The sequence below is a fragment of the Schistocerca cancellata genome, chromosome 5 (genome assembly GCF_023864275.1).
Source record: "Schistocerca cancellata isolate TAMUIC-IGC-003103 chromosome 5, iqSchCanc2.1, whole genome shotgun sequence".
NCBI classification, from domain to species: domain Eukaryota; kingdom Metazoa; phylum Arthropoda; class Insecta; order Orthoptera; family Acrididae; genus Schistocerca; species Schistocerca cancellata.
The window spans coordinates 228408960-228424941 of record NC_064630.1 but is presented as its reverse complement, the minus strand read 5'-3'; the positions used below and the strand labels follow the sequence as shown (position 1 = coordinate 228424941).

At 38.2% G+C, this 15982-nt stretch overlaps 2 protein-coding genes and 1 long non-coding RNA gene across 17 annotated transcripts in view; 1 reads left to right on the top strand and 2 right to left on the bottom strand.

Annotated features, from left to right (window-relative positions):
- The window catches only part of LOC126188851 (uncharacterized), a 68780-nt gene extending 67215 nt beyond the window's left edge, over positions 1 to 1565 (top strand). Inside the window, exon 3 of the long non-coding RNA XR_007537866.1 lies at positions 1482 to 1565. This is a non-coding gene — a long non-coding RNA (uncharacterized LOC126188851). The remainder of the gene's footprint in view (positions 1 to 1481) is intronic.
- LOC126188844 (uncharacterized) overlaps positions 1 to 15982 on the bottom strand; it is a 2133693-nt gene that overhangs the window by 675494 nt on the left and 1442217 nt on the right. The window lies entirely within an intron of this gene.
- LOC126188847 (uncharacterized) overlaps positions 1 to 15982 on the bottom strand; it is a 102267-nt gene that overhangs the window by 13119 nt on the left and 73166 nt on the right. For both annotated transcript variants that reach the window (XM_049930489.1, XM_049930490.1), the window contains one exon: positions 15224 to 15367. In XM_049930489.1, coding sequence (XP_049786446.1) covers positions 15224 to 15367 — 144 coding nt within the window. The remainder of the gene's footprint in view (positions 1 to 15223; positions 15368 to 15982) is intronic.

Genomic DNA, 15982 nt, shown 5'->3' with positions numbered 1-15982 from the left:
ACCAGACTTTGATGTTCCCAAAGTTGAAAAAACGTATGCATTGACATCATTATCTTTCTCTAGAAGAACTTTCTACCACCACTACCCAAGTCATTCAACAAATGAACAGATGTGGCATCATGGATGAAATAATAAAGCTTCTGAGATGTTGAGATTCAGTCATAGAGAAGCAGGTAGACTATATTGAAGGACTGTGAAGTGATATTTAAAAAATAAACAAGTAGAAAATAAAAAATAAACATGTAAGTATAAAAGAAATTAATGTGTATTATTTATGAAATGTCCCTCATAATATTGTCAGATCATGTTGATTCTCTTTGCAATGCTGAAAGTGCTGTCCAGTGTCCACATGAAATTAAGTATATCTAAAGGGAAGATGGCAGAAAGAAGCAAGAAACTACTTGGAACATATGGGTTTATATTTTACTTTCTAAGAAAAAATTTTACAACTACATTTTGTACATGTGTCTATTACACTACTGAGTAGGTAAATTTGAAAAATGAGAAACTGCAGGACAGCTGCTTAATCCACTCTCTTTTATTGGGTATGCAACCGGTTTTGGAACACTTTGTAAGACTGAAAATGCAGGGCGCATGGCACCTGCTACCGATATCTAATTTTTTTTACTGAAGTTTATGTAAATATTTGTAATTTAAATGCTTTCTTTTAATAACTAAGGACATTTCTTCGCTGCATGTGTAAGTTTAGGTAGAAGTTTATTGACATTTCATTGTATTTATCTGTGTCTTACTGTGAAACTTGTAAGCTCTGTGAAAAAGCCAAAGAAATTGTTATTTGCATCAACTATCAATGATAATAGCAGTGCTTGTGCATTGTAAAATCTTTGGGTATGGAGTTGCTGTGCAGAGAGAGGGAGACGGGTTCCAGCACTTGTAGTTTGTGGGGGCGGGGTGTTAACGCTCTCGCAGTAGAGAGTACAATTTTCAGCAGCATCATGTACGCGCACCGGCCAGATGTCTAGTAGCAGGAGTATGGACAGTGGAAGGGCAAAAGAAGCTGTATTAATTACGATTGCCCGTTCCTGCAATTAGCCATGGTTCACAAGATGCTACAGTCTTCAACAACAGCAGCAGTTCCAGCAACACAGTTTCGTCGGCAGCTCCGAGTTTCGTCGTATGCACAGCACTGAAGTAAGACTGTTCATTGGTAGGAAGTATTAACGCCTAACCCAGCAGCACAACTAAATGTGGTTTGATTGATAAAATTTATTTAAACAATAATCAGTTAAACTCAGGGCGACTGTGTCCTCATTGCCCTCAGACATTGTTACCAAGTAGGGTCCTTATTCCTTTTTTTCCTTATATACTAAGTGTCATAAGAAACAAATTGAATAGTTACAGTGAGTTTATTAATGAATAATTTCACTTTTAAGAATTTTAGCCTCAGTCTACTTTCAGTTAACTGTTGTACAACAGAGGCTTCAGTATATGACTAAATTAAAGCAGTTTCATTTTTCAAGTTTCAGAATCAATCACTGGAAAAAATCCAAAGCTAAAGAAATGCACAAATTAAGAGTGCAGAAGTTTTATCATATAGCTTGGAGCACTTGGCTGTTTGGTTTGGTATGTATTCCAGTATTTAATTCTGTTCAAGTCAGTAAAAAAGGCTCAGTTGTTCAGACAATAATATGAAATCCAATTGGCAAACTAAGTAACTGCAAAGTAAAAAGTGCTTGCTTTTTTTTCGAAATTTCTTTGATGACCTTATGTTGAGGTCACTGAAAGTTGTTGTTCACATAACGAAGTTCAATACTAACATACATTTTAAGTGCATATTTTCAAATCACTACTCAATTGCCTAGAGAGAAAAAAAAGAGACAATGTGACAGCCTTCAGTTGCCATGTCAGTGTTTAATAATACATGTCTTTTCTTTCCCATCATCTTGTACAGGAATTTAGCTGTAAATTGCCCTAGTGGGCTGGCGACCATTAATTATTTCCTTTTCCGTTCATTGGTGTAATTTTTGGATTCATGACCATGGTACCCCTTTTCTGTCCAGTGTTTTTCATAAGTGAATGTACAAAATAACTCATTTTTTCCAAATTATAGCCCTGTTCAGTTAAATTCATTTTTATTTTTTTAGAAGACTTTTCCATCAGAAGGTCAGTTGTACACTTTCCTGCTACTTATAGTATTACTTCTTTCGGAGATATAGCCTTATCCAATTAGTAAAAATCCTTTAGGCATACACGCGATCCATGGTCATATTTTATATTGCAAGCAGGATAGGCCAATTAGTAAGGGGAAGGTTACAACTTAAAGTTCCTTTTTACTCCTTTCACATGGAACCTTTAGTTTCATGATGATATTGGGGTGATAATGACCTCAGGTGATTAAGTGATTCTATTTTTTACACAAGAGGACGGCAATTCTAAGTGTTCTGAAATCATTGTGTACGTAATAAAACATTGTGGATTATCCAACTGTCCAGTGGTTTCTTCACTTTTTAAAATGGACTCGTACAATCACGGATGCCCCAGAGAAAAGAGCTCTTTGTGAGTAGGTAAACATATTTCACATGGACAGTTGTCTAATGTATTTCATTGGATAGTGTGCCTGAATTATGTGTTCAACATACTGTATAATGGTTGTCAGGTGATGTAATATTATTTGGGCAGCATTATACTTGGCAATAATTCAAGTTATCTATAGCTTGATCCTCCACCCATGAACCATGGACCTTGCCATTGGTGGGGAGGCTTGCGTGCCTCAATGATACAGATAGCCGTACTGTAGGTGCAACCACAACGGAGGGGTATCTGTTGAGAGGCCAGACAAACGTTTGGTTCCTGAAGAGGGGCATCAGCCTTTTCAGTAGTTGCAGGGGCAACAGTCTGGATGATTGACTGATCTGGCCCTGTATCACTAAGCAAAACGGCCTTGCTGTTGTGGTACTGCGAATGGCTGAAAGCAAGGGGAAACTACAGCCATAATTTTTCCTGAGGGCATGCAGCTTTACTGTATGATTAAATGATGATGGCGACCCCTTGGGTAAAATATTCCGGAGGTAAAATAGTCCCCCATTCGGATCTCTGGGTGGGGACTACTCAAGAGGATGTCATTATCAGGAGAAAGAAAACTGGCGTTCTACGGGTCGTAGTGTGGAATGTCAGATCCCTTAATCGGGCAGGTAGGTTAGAAAATTTAAAAAGGGAAATGGATAGGTTAAAGTTAGATATGGTGGGAATTAGTGAAGTTAGGTGGCAGGAGGAACAAGACTTTTGGTCAGGTGAATACAGAGTTATAAATACAAAATCAAATAGGGGCTATGCAGGAGTAGGTTTAATAATGAATAAAAAAAATAGGAGTGCGGGTAAGCTACTACAAAGACCATAGTGAACACATTATTGTGGCCAAGATAGACATGGAGGCCAAACCTACTACAGTAGTACAAGTTTATATGCCAACTAGCTCTGCAGATGATGAAGAAATTGATGAAACGTATGATAAGATAAAAGAAAAAAGTGAAGGGAGACGAAAATTTAATAGTCATGGGTGACTGGAATTTGACAGTAGGAAAAGGAAGAGAAGGAAATGTAGTAGGTGAATATGGATTGGGTCTAAGAAATGAAAGAGAAAGCCGCCTGATAGAATTTTGCACAGAGCATAACTTAACCATAGCTAACACTTGGTTCAAGAATCATGAAAGAAGATTGTATACATGGAAGAACCCTGGAGATACTAAAAGGTTTCAGATAGATTATATAATTGTAAGACAGAGATTTAGGAACTAGATTTTAAATTGTAAGACATTTCCAGGGGCAGATATGGACTCTGACCACAATCTATTGGTTATGAACTGTAGAGTAAAACTGAAGAAACTGCAAAAAGGTGGGAATTTAAGGAGATGGGATCTGGATAAACTGAAAGAACCAGAGGTTATACAGAATTTCAGGGAGAGCATAAGGGAACAATTGACAGGAATGGGGGAAAGAAATACAGTAGAAGAAGAATGGGTAGCTTTGAGGAATGAAATAGTGAAGGCAGCTGAGGATCAAGTAGGTAAAAAGATGAGGGCTAGTAGAAATCCTTGGGGAACAGAAGAGATACTGAATTTAATTGATGAAAGGAGAAAATACAAAAATGCAGTAAGTGAAGCAGGCAAAAAGGAATACAAATGTCTCAAAAATGAGATCGACAGGAAGCGCAAAATGGCTAAGCAGGGATGGCTAGAGGACAAATGTAAGGATGTAGAGGCTTATCTCATGAGGAGTAAGATAGATACTGCCTACAGGAAAATTAAAGAAACCTTTGGAGAAAAGAGAACCACTTGTATGAATATCAAGAGCTCAGATGGAAACCCAGTTCTAAGCAAAGAAGGGAAAGCAGGAAGGTGGAGGGAGCATATAGAGGGTCTATACAGGGGCGATGTTCTTGAGGACAATATTACTGAAATGGAAGAGGAGGTAGATGAAGATGAAATGGGAGATATGTAACTGCGTGAATAGTTTGACAGAGCACTGAGAGACCTAAGTCGAAACAAGGCCCTGGGAGTAGACGACATTCCATTAGAACTACTGACAGCCTTGGGAGAGCCAGTCCTGACAAAACTCTACCATCTGGTGAGCAAGATGTATGAGACAGGCGAAATTCCCTCAGACTTCAAGAAGAATATAATAATTCCAATCCCAAAGAAAGCAGGTGTTGACAGATGTGAAAATTAACGAACTATCAGTTTAATAAGTCACAGCTGCAAAATACTAACGTGAATTCTGTACAGACGAATGGAAAAACTGATAGAAGCCGACCTCAGGGAAGATCAGTTTGGATTCCGTAGACATGTTGGAACACGTGAGGCAATACTGACCCTATGACTTATCTTAGAAGAAAGATTAAGGAAAGGCAAACCTACGTTTCTAGCATTTGTAGACTTAGAGAAATCTTTTGACAATGTTGACTGGAATACTCTCTTTCAAATTCTGAAGGCAGCAGGGGTAAAATACAGGGAGCGAAGGCTATTTACAATTTGTACAGAAATCAGATGGCAGTTATAAGAGTCGAGGGACATGAAAGGGAAGCAGTGGTTGGGAAGGGAGTGAGACAGGGTTGTAGCCTCTCCCCGATGCTATTCAATCTGTATATTGAGCAAGCAGTAAAGGAAACAAAAGAAAAGTTTGGAGTAGGTATTAAAATCCATGGAGAAGAAATAAAAACTTTGAGGTTCACCGATGACATTGTAATTCTGTCAGAGACAGCAAAGGACTAGGAAGAGCATTTGAACGGAATGGACAGTGTCTTGAAAGGTGGGTTTAAGATGAACATCAACAAAAGCAAAACGAGGATAATGGAATGTAGTCGAATTAAGTCGGGTGATGCTGAGGGAATTAGATTAGGAAATGAGACACTTAAAGCAGTAAAGGAGTTTTGCTATTTGGGGAGCAAAATAACTGATGATGGTCGAAGTAGAGAGGATATAAAATGTAGACTGGCAATGGCAAGGAAAGCGTCTCTGAAGAAGAGAAATTTGTTAACATCAAGTATAGATTTAAGTGTCAGGAAGTCGTTTCTGAAAGTATTTGTATGGAGTGTAGCCATGTATGGAAGTGAAACATGGACAATAACTAGTTTGGACAAGAAGAGAATAGAAGCTTTCGAAATGTGGTGCTACAGAAGAATGTTGAAGATTAGATGGGTAGATCACATAACTAATGATGGGGTATTGATTAGAATTGGGGTCAAGATGAGTTTGTGGCACAACTTGACTAGAAGAAGGGATCGGTTGGTAGGACATGTTCTGAGGCATCAAGGGATCACCAGTTTAGTACTAGAGGGCAGTATGGAGAGTAAAAATCATAGAGGGAGACCAAGAGATGAATACACTAAGCAGATTCAGAAGGATGTAGGCTGCAGTAGGTACTGGGAGATGAAGAAGCTTGCACAGGATAGAGTAGCATGGAGAGCTGCATCAAACCAGTCTCAGGACTGAAGACCACTACAACAACAAAATATAGCTTGATTGTAGTTACAATGCAATTTTCTATAAAATTTCTTGAAAGAAGACTAAATTTATCATAATTCATTCACACTATAGGCCCTTCCCCTCACAGAAGTGATCCTAGCAATGCAGACATGATACTGAAGCTACTAGAATTATCTGTCCGGCGATTAAGATGAAACATACAACACTGAGACTATGAGAGCCACTTTAGGTTTGTGTCATGTGTGTTGAAGAATTATCCAGACATGACAAAAGTTGAACATGATGATCATGAAGTAAGAGAGTAAATCTTGGCACAGCATATCAGCTTACAGAAAAAAGCCAGGCAACACCACTTCCTTATTACTTCTTCAGATACAGCATACAACTCAGCAGGAAACCTCTGATATTGATCCTGACAAGTGTGTCATGTGGTACATACCAGATGAATTATATTAACTTATTACTGAAACTTCAAATAAATATGGTATTCATAAAAACAAAACGCAAACAAACATCAGGTGATTCAATACTATGACTTGTGATGAAGTAAAAAGTTTATTTGGCCGCCATTTAGCAAAACATGCTATGAAAACCACCACACATGAGAATACACTGTCCCACAAAGAAATGAAACACCCAGAAGATGTGGCTGGATGTCAGTACAACTCCATAAACCTACACACGATTGGAGGGTATGTAAATGATTAGGACTGTAAATCCCTGTAACAGGCAAGGGTATATTGGAAGTATTAACTGAGTCAGGTGTTGAGTGACGACTGTGAAGATCAGGGAGATGCTAAGTACTTGTCTGAAAGAGAATTATATGGGGCATCATTTTGTGTCTCCGTTTGGCTGGGTGGTCAGATTGTGCAATTTCCAGGTTTTTGGTGCATTCACGTGTGACAGTGGCCTGATGTTGGATTGCATGAGAATTTGAGAGCAGGCATACTTGTCGTCAAGGTCAACAGCTTCTGACCACCACAAGGGAGTATCACTGTATTGTGCACTGAGCACCTGTATCTCCTTCACACCTGGGCTGCAACATTAAGTATCATCCTGCACCATTAGTTGGAGGCTATCAACAGCTGAAATGGCTGCCACTAAAACCAGACCATAAATGACCTCATTTAGAGTGGTGTTGCAGGGAGTATGGGACTGCTGATAAACAGTGTAGCATTGTGTATACCAAAGAATCATGGTTCCGTGCTACCCTGAATGATTATCATCAGTGAGAATGGTGGCAATCTTGGGAGAGGTCCTATCCTTGTAATGTTTTGGAGAGATGTAGTGGTGTTTCTCCTTGTGTTATGGTGTGGGGAGCCATCAGGTATGACATGAAGTCACAGGTGGTAATGAATGAGGGAAGTTTGACAGCAGCACAGTACACCACAGACATCCTCAAGTGTTACCTCTCATGGGACAGTATAATGAAGTGCACTGATGGCAAGCAAAATCCCCAGATCTGTCCTTGATGAAAGACATGTGGGACCAGCTCAAATGTCAACTCCGCCCCAAAGCCAGGATATAATGAATCGGTCACAACAGTTGAGGGCTGGATAGCCTCAGAAGAGGATACAAAGGCTTTATGACATTCTTACCAACCAAAACAGTGAATGCATTCAGGCCAGAGGGCTGCAACAAAATATGGATCGGTGGGCTCATGGTGCCAAATTCTTTATAAATTGGACTCAGTTTTGCAGTCACTGTAATAACATGACATAGCCTCTCAACTTGTGAATTTTCATTTTTTTTTTTCCCCTCTTCCGCTTCTGGATGCTTCACTTTTTTTGTCAGTCAATGTGCCAAGTGTAGAAGTATGGAACTGGAATTTGGTTCCTATAGGTACACATCTGTTATTTGAAACAGTTAAACAATACTTTATTCAAAATAATCTCCATTGCTATTTATACATTTTTCTCACCTCTCTTGCAGGCAGTGAATGCCACTCTTGAGCCATTTTTGTACATTTTCATATGAACTGAAGCATTGCTCAGTGAGAGAATATCCCAGTGATCCAAACCTGATAAATGGACAGAGCCAAGTCTGGAGAATAAGCCACATGCCCTAGTATTTTCCAACTAAACCCCTCAATCTTTTCCCTGACCCATTTTGCTGTGTGTGATGGTGTGTGATCATGGAGAAATATGACCGTGCTGCCTTTTTCCATATTCTGATAGTTTTTGATGTAATGCTCAAGTTAAATTGATCACTTGGTGTTGGTAGCAATCAGTGTTAGCAGTTTCACCAGGTTTTAGCAGCTCGTAATACATGACACCCTTCTGAAGCCACCAAACACAGAGCATTGTCTTCTTTTCAAAGTGATTTGGTCCTTCAGTGGATATCAATGGTTTGCCTGGATTCAATCATGACTTACAATGATTAGGATTGTCAAAATATATTCATTTTTCATCACCTGTCACTATTCAATGGGGAAACAACTTCCTTTTATATCTGGCGAGCAGTATTTCACAAGTGGTCTTTCTATTTGCGTGCTGTCTATCATTCAGTTCATGCAGAACCCATTTTCCCACTTTCTGCACCTTTTTTATAGCTTTACACCAAAGAGAAATGGCTTTCTGCATCACATTCAATTCCTTTGTGAGTCCCTGTTCAGTTTGAGTATCATCTTCATCCAGTTGGGCCTTGCAATTCATTGTCTTCAAGCATTTTTGGTGGTTTGCCAAGCTTGTTGTTTCTCCTGTCAAAATAGTCACTTTAAAATTTTTTGAACCTCTCAAAGCACTGTGTTTTCCCAAGAGCACATTTGCCAAAAGCTTTGACAAGTATTCAACGCCATTATGCAGCAGTTTTCTTCAAATGATAACAGAAAACCAATGCTGTCTGCAAATCATAGTTCATAGGTACAAAACTTGGCATGTTTATGGGTTTGAAATAGGTATTGATGAATGGAACTTGGGTTACTGTGTGCTGACATTCGTCATCAGCCGTTACAAGAAGCAGATGTCACTGCAGACATGGTCTCACGGGCCCTACAGTGACAGCTAGCACCAGTTATATGGAAATTCCAGTTTCATACTTCTGCACCAGGTATATTAGGATAATACAAGGCATATTCAGAAAGTAAGTGTACTAGATTCTTCTTCTTCATCTTCTTCTTCTTCCTCCTCCTTTTTTCCAGAAGTGTATTTAAAAAAGAAATTCAAGATACTGATATACTTGAAAAAGTGTATTTGAAGAAAAAACGCAGAATATTGTTGACACACTTATTGACTATTTTTCTACAAAACTGCCATCCCATTCAATGCAATTGGTGAGCTGTTGCATGAGCTTCTCCATGTCCTCCTCAAAGAACTCTCCCTTCATCTCCTTCCCCCCACTTCAGAACCTGTTACTGCCCCCTTTGAATGAAAATTTGATATCACTCATGTGTTCCTTCACAGAGGTTAAAGATGATAATCTGAAGGCGCCAAATCAGGAGAATATGGGCGAGGGGCTGCTTCAAAACGTGCAACAGGGTGTATATACGGACAAGGAAGAAAAAATCCCCGATTTTTCCCAGATTTCCTGGTTAAAAATACAGTTTCTCCCGGGTGAAAACACACTTTTTCCATGTTAAATGACAGTGGATTTTCCCTCAGAATTGTAAAACTTGTCAATCCCTTGAATGGTTATGTTTTTATACATGGGCGTGGAATTTCCCAGCTCTTTAGAAAACAAAACTCAGGGAAAAAAAACATGTTTTGTAAAGATCTTTCATGGGCAGCAACATGTATGCTGCATATTTTCATATTACAAAAGTATAAATTTGAATTCCACCAAACACCTTATGTTACTTTCAGAATCATTGAAATTGAGATTGCGATGTGCTTTGTAAGCCAGTCATAACCCATGTAATGTGATCTCGCCAGCTGATGACAGTGGATATTCAGACCATAGGACACGTGATGTACTCAGCCAATAGCAACCTCACTGTTAAGTAGTGCAAATACACAAACAGGAAAAGTTAATGTTTTAAGTTAATATACATACTGTTGCTACTAGAAAAGCTAATCTTTCTTATATAATGTTGATCTTTTTTGTGCTTGTTACACTTTAGGATATATCACATAAATGTACCAGCAAAATTTTTAGCTAAATCCAGTGACTTGTGCTCAAAGTTTTCCACAAATAGATTAGTTACCAGAGGGGAGAGAGGGCATCCCATAGTACTACATCAATTTACTCATAATAACGACATAGAAGTATGATTTTGTGGGTTCAAAATTCCTCTAAATGGCTCGTCACCAAAGAGTTGACTTTTAAATGAGAGTCAAATGCTCTGTGATTTAAGAAATTCATTGTACATTCGCACATAGTCCAACTTGCATAAAAGGAAATTTACTTTTAAAGTGATGCTTTTCAAATCACCATTCGCAATATTTTCCCACAACATGTTAGGGACAGGTTCATTCCAGTAGTTGTCAGAGAGCGCCAGATAACAGTCGCCACCACACTTGCTCAGCTACAATGATGCAGGAAGCCCATATGTTCATACATGTAAAACATTAAAAGATCTTACATTATGTCATAAAAGAAACAAGACATCAGAGTGTACTCCAAATGCATTGGAATTTCGTGAACCATAGTAAAATGTGCAATTTTAAATTACATACTTAAAGTGCACATTCGTATGTCCAGATTCCCAATGAAGTAGGCCTCAACCTGATATTAAGCTTTTCACTGTGGATGTAAATTTTCTTGGAGTACCAGTACTGTATTGTCTCATGTTTGGTTCTTTATTATGGCATAATGCTACTATGTGTGCTAGAAGATGAAAACATGCACTTGAAATGCAGCGTGCAGTTGAAATTAGCCAATAGTGTGGAATTAAACACTTAGTTTCAAAAACATTGACTACCTCAGGGGGAAAGATTAATAAAAGCCAAATTTCTTAAGCAAACCGACAAAAATAACTTCATTGTTCTGCAACGCAATTAATGCTTGACTGTCAGAAAGGTGGAAATAAAATAAAATCTGAAACTAATAACATACTTTAACCGGCCATAATTATGTGAATGTATTTTAATTCACTAAATATTAATTACAACAATGCTGGTCGTTCGCAAACCTAATCAATCATATAATCAAACAGCAATTGGCATTCACCTGTTCGGCTTTACTCCACTCGGCTCATATAGCCCCTTTCCCTTTTGCATGCAGGAAAGTTTATTTCTAGACACGATGAGGATTCCCCTCACATAGACATCACGTACACTATGCACACATTCAAAAATAAACTTATGATTCATTCAGAAATCATCTTAGAATGTGTTCAAAAACCAACAGGGATGCGTTTCAAAATCATATGAGTAATCGATAGAGCAACATGCGATAGATGCTAGACACTTTGTGAAACAAGGTTTTTTTCCTCAAGAATATGATTTGCATGCATGAATCTGTCAGGTTGGGTGCGGGAGTAAAATTTTTCCCAATTGCATCTAGCTGCTTGCTGCGAATGCTTACACAGATAACAACCCATATTTCTGTAGACAGAAGTGGGAGAGGTACTACTCATCGACTCAACAGCGCATGCACATGAGCTGGCTCATAAATGCAAACAGTTGTGATGTCACACTCATCGGAGGTAATTTGTTGTTTTGTTGTTATGAAGCATTCCATAGTCTCCTTAAAGCCTTTGACACATTTTGCTGTTGGCAGATGCTTGTACGAGCACTGTGTTTTGTTATTGTATATGGCACATTTCCTTTGCAATTTAAGTTTTATTTTCATTTTTTTTTTCTCAAGTTCATGTTTTATTGCTGCAGTATTATTCTGCAGTAGCAGGATACAGTACTATCCTTTGTTAGATTATCAGTTCTTACCAGTAAAAATTACAAAAAATTAACTGAAAACTAAAACAATGAAAAATTCCCAGAATTCTAAAAAATTTCCGGATTTTTCTCGATTTTCTCCCGGATGAAAAAATTCCTGAGTTTTTCCCAAATCTCCCAGTTGTCCCAGATCACACACACCCTGCGCAATCAAATGAGTGCAAGAGTGCATTGTTGGCTAAGGCTGTGTGAGGACAGACATTGTGATGTAACAAGCATACTCCTCTCATCAGCATTGCCTTTGTTTTGTTTTGAATGCTTCTTATGAGTTTTTAGGGTCTCACAATGTTGTTGTGCATTGATGGTTCCTCCTGAGGCAGAAATTCAACCAAAATTATGCCTGTTTGGTCCCAAAATACTGAGGTCCTGATTTTTTGTGCAAAATTTGGTTTTGAATTTTTCGGCTGATGGGGGATTGGTGTGTCACCACTGTGTCAACTATTTTTGGCTCAGGCATGTAATAAGCCACCAACATTTCATCTCCAATCACAACAGAGATCAGAAAATTCTCTCCTTCCCATTCACATCGCTCAAGAAACCCACAGGCACTAGTGACCCAATTTTTCTTGTGATGTTCTGTCAACTGTTTTGGGACTCACCTTGCATACAGTTTCCAGTATCCCAGTGTTTCTCTGGGTGTCTTGTATAAGAGAGTTCTGGAGAGTTGTGGACACATCACAGAATTATCATCTACTGTCAATCGGCGGTCTTCATGAACAGTTTCCTCATCTTTTGCACCAACTCTTCAGTCAAAACAGATCTTTCACTCTTCTGTTCATCATGAACATTTTTTCTTCCTCCACTAAACTCCCTAGGCACTTAAACATACTCATTCTGTTCATAACACCCTGCTGTAAACCATTTTGATTCGCAAAAAAATTTCACTATGTGTTATTTCATCCATGAGTAGGAAAAACTGGGCTCAAATTGGGCAGGATCAACATCTTTCATACATATATTTAACAAACGATTCTTTCCCCCATATGAGAAGTAATTTACAGTTGGTAAACAGTTTGGAATGACCAGTCAGTTGTCAAGATGTGTTTCAGTACTGCACCAATATTCAATTCAGTTATGAAAATCAGCCTACAATCCCATTTGGGAAGCAAATCTTGTATTGAGAAACAAATGATTTGATTTCATGTGGAACTTAATGTGAAACAATATGTACAAAAGCTTTACTCTTGGGCAATTAAGGCTAGTTTTGTGGGGAAAAATATTGATACTTTATTTCCATATGGAAACAACGTTATTGAAAGACATCACACCCATCTTGCCTTGTGTGTCCTTCTAATTCTCTGTAAGAGACTATCTTCTTCAGGCTATGAATTATACTTTGATGACTATTTTTCATAAATTGTTTTGTTGCACATACTGAAAATGGAGAAAGGTAAGCATGAGGAAGAACTGCTTTAGGCATCTTCTGAATATACGTATTCGGTAAAGAATGCAAGGCGAAACCAACGGAATACAATGAAGAAGTCAGCAGTCTGGATTATGATGGTATGAAATGACTTGACAATAAAGCCATTATGCTGACCTCCAGCTGTGTAGGAATAGAGAACTTGGGTTGTATGAGTAGATAGCATAAGAAAAATGGAAAATATTCTGAAATCCTAAGGCCTGAAAATGCCAAATTTATAACCAAAGTGCAATAATTTTCAATTTTTAATAGCAAATTGCAGTGCAAAACTGTCAAAATTCATAAAATGCGAAGAATAACAGCATTCATTAAGTAACATGAAAGAATTAAACTAATTTGAACTTATAACATTTTCTCACAAGAAACCTACTTGTCCCAGGGAGATGGGTAAGCACCACTCGAGTCAGAGTACACAGCATATGGTACATAAGGTAGTTTTTATGATGTTAAAAAAATGAGTGAATTTTTTGTAATGGGTACCTAGTCAAAGTTTTAATTTTTTAAGGGGGGAGAGACAGAGAGGTAGGTAGATAGATAGATAGATAAAGAGAGAGAGAGAGAGAGAGAGAGAGAGAGAGAGAGAGAATCCATTGATAAAATAGGCCTAGAGTATTTTGTGTTAATTCATCCTCTGTGTTCAAAGGGGAACAAGACTGCAAAAATCCTTGCTGAGTTGGTACAGATGTAATGGCAACAATGTACTCTCATGACATAGTTAATTCATTGGTCCAGATACATCTATTGAGATGCAACAGATCTGAATGATGATGAATGAAGTGGCAGGCCGTCTCCCTGAGGAGATCCAGGAGAAAAAAGTAAGGCCTCTGCTGCTCAAAGACCAGCATATCACACTCAAGGAAATAGTGCAAAAAGTGAAAAATCATTCCTAGGTCAGTTTTGAAAATCTAATATCCCTAAAATCCTGCGTGGAATTCTGAATATGTTCGAAGGTCACCACCCACTGAGTTCCTTGGTGCACACAGCCATTCAAGAAAGGAAGAATGTTGCAGCTGTCTCAAGCCAATTCAGGTGACCTCATTACCTCCTTTATCACTATAGATGAGTGTTGGGTGCATCAGTATGACTCCACTCCATATCACCAAAACAACAAGTGGAAATATGTGGTTCTACTACCACAGAAGAGGGTGTGTACCCAACCATTATCAGGCAAGCAGATATGGTTTTTCGATTCAGCTGTAGCGCTCAAAATGATCAAGATAATTTCTTGTCTGCCTGAGAAGGGAAAACAAGCAACCCCTGTAGTTCAATGGACAGGAGTAAAACTGGCAACCTGAAGATATTCTAAGAACAAAACAGGTGGTTGCAAGATAATAAATGTTGAACAATATAGCTGATGTGGTTTTCATTAATCATTAAACCTAATCACTTCATCTATAGCTGTTACATTGCAATCTCTCTCTACAACATGACAAGGAAATTTAAATATAACCTTCTTTGATTATTTCCTTGGAGTGTTCTGTCACTGGATTTGTGGTACTGAGCAAGGTGGTGCAGTGGTCAGCACACTGGACTCACATTTGGGAGGACAGCAGTCCAAATCCCCATCCGGCCATCCAGATTAAGGTATCCCAAAATTCCCCTAAATTGCTCCAGGCTAATGCTGAGATAATTCTTTCACAAGGGCATAGACAATTTTCTTCCCCGTTCTTGCTTAATCTGAGCCTGTATTCTGTCTCTAATGACCATTGCCAACTAGATGCTACAATATAAACTTTCTTCCTTCTTTTGTGTCTGAGGCATGTGGTCAATAAATGCCTACGTTTACTCTGTTGTGAAGTCTTGTCCTACATGAGAAGTTGTACAGTAAAAATAGTCTACCAGCATTTATGCTATACCACATGGTGAAGCAATTAGAACATCATTTAGTAGTAATGCAGTTCCTATACTCAGTACTCTTCCTTCCAGTGAATTAAAATTTTAATCTCAGCTGTGATAGAGCATTAGCTTCAGTGCTACAGATATACTGCCAGATATTTGAGGAACATATCAAACTTTTATGTTCTCACCTGCTTCTGGGCATTCAGAATCTGAACTAGTGTCTGCTTGTAGGCTGAGTTTGATCTCTTGTCAATTTCAGTGAGGGCAAATTCTGCAGCTTTCCTTACACCTTCTTCACTCACGTCTGCATCTGCAAGGCCCCCTGGAATTGTCTAAGAGAATAATTCACATACAATTAGGAACATATATAGATCACTACAAATGTTGATTTTCATTCACAATAAAATTTAACAACTAACTGCAAAAATCAGATAGTTAGTCTGAACTATACAAAGTAAAGGATTATCTCAAAAGCAAACCAAAAATATTGTTAAGTAATGTTATGTAATTCAGACTATTATGGTGGCTATTAAAGTGTAAAAAATTAATTATAGAAATCTTGCACTGATTTGTTGAGCTGTCTCTTCACTTTTGCACCCACTGAACATTAGGTATTCATTTATAATTTAAGTAGTAAAGACAACAACGCACTGAATAGTGGAGGTGCTGAGTCATCAATAGGTATACAAACAAGTCTGAGAACTTGTTCATGTGGCTATGAATGACTTAGTGCCTCCACTATTCTGTGAGTTGTTACCTTTTCTCCTTAAACTACTTATATTCCATTAAGTACTTTCCATCATCACAAGTATCTATTTACATAGAAATACTCAATATGAGGACCAGGTGAAAAACTCTCAATCCAGCACAAGAATGGTGCACATGTCAATGAATTCTTGATTTTGGTTGACAGTTGATCTTTAACATTAACACAAGTCAGCTGTTAG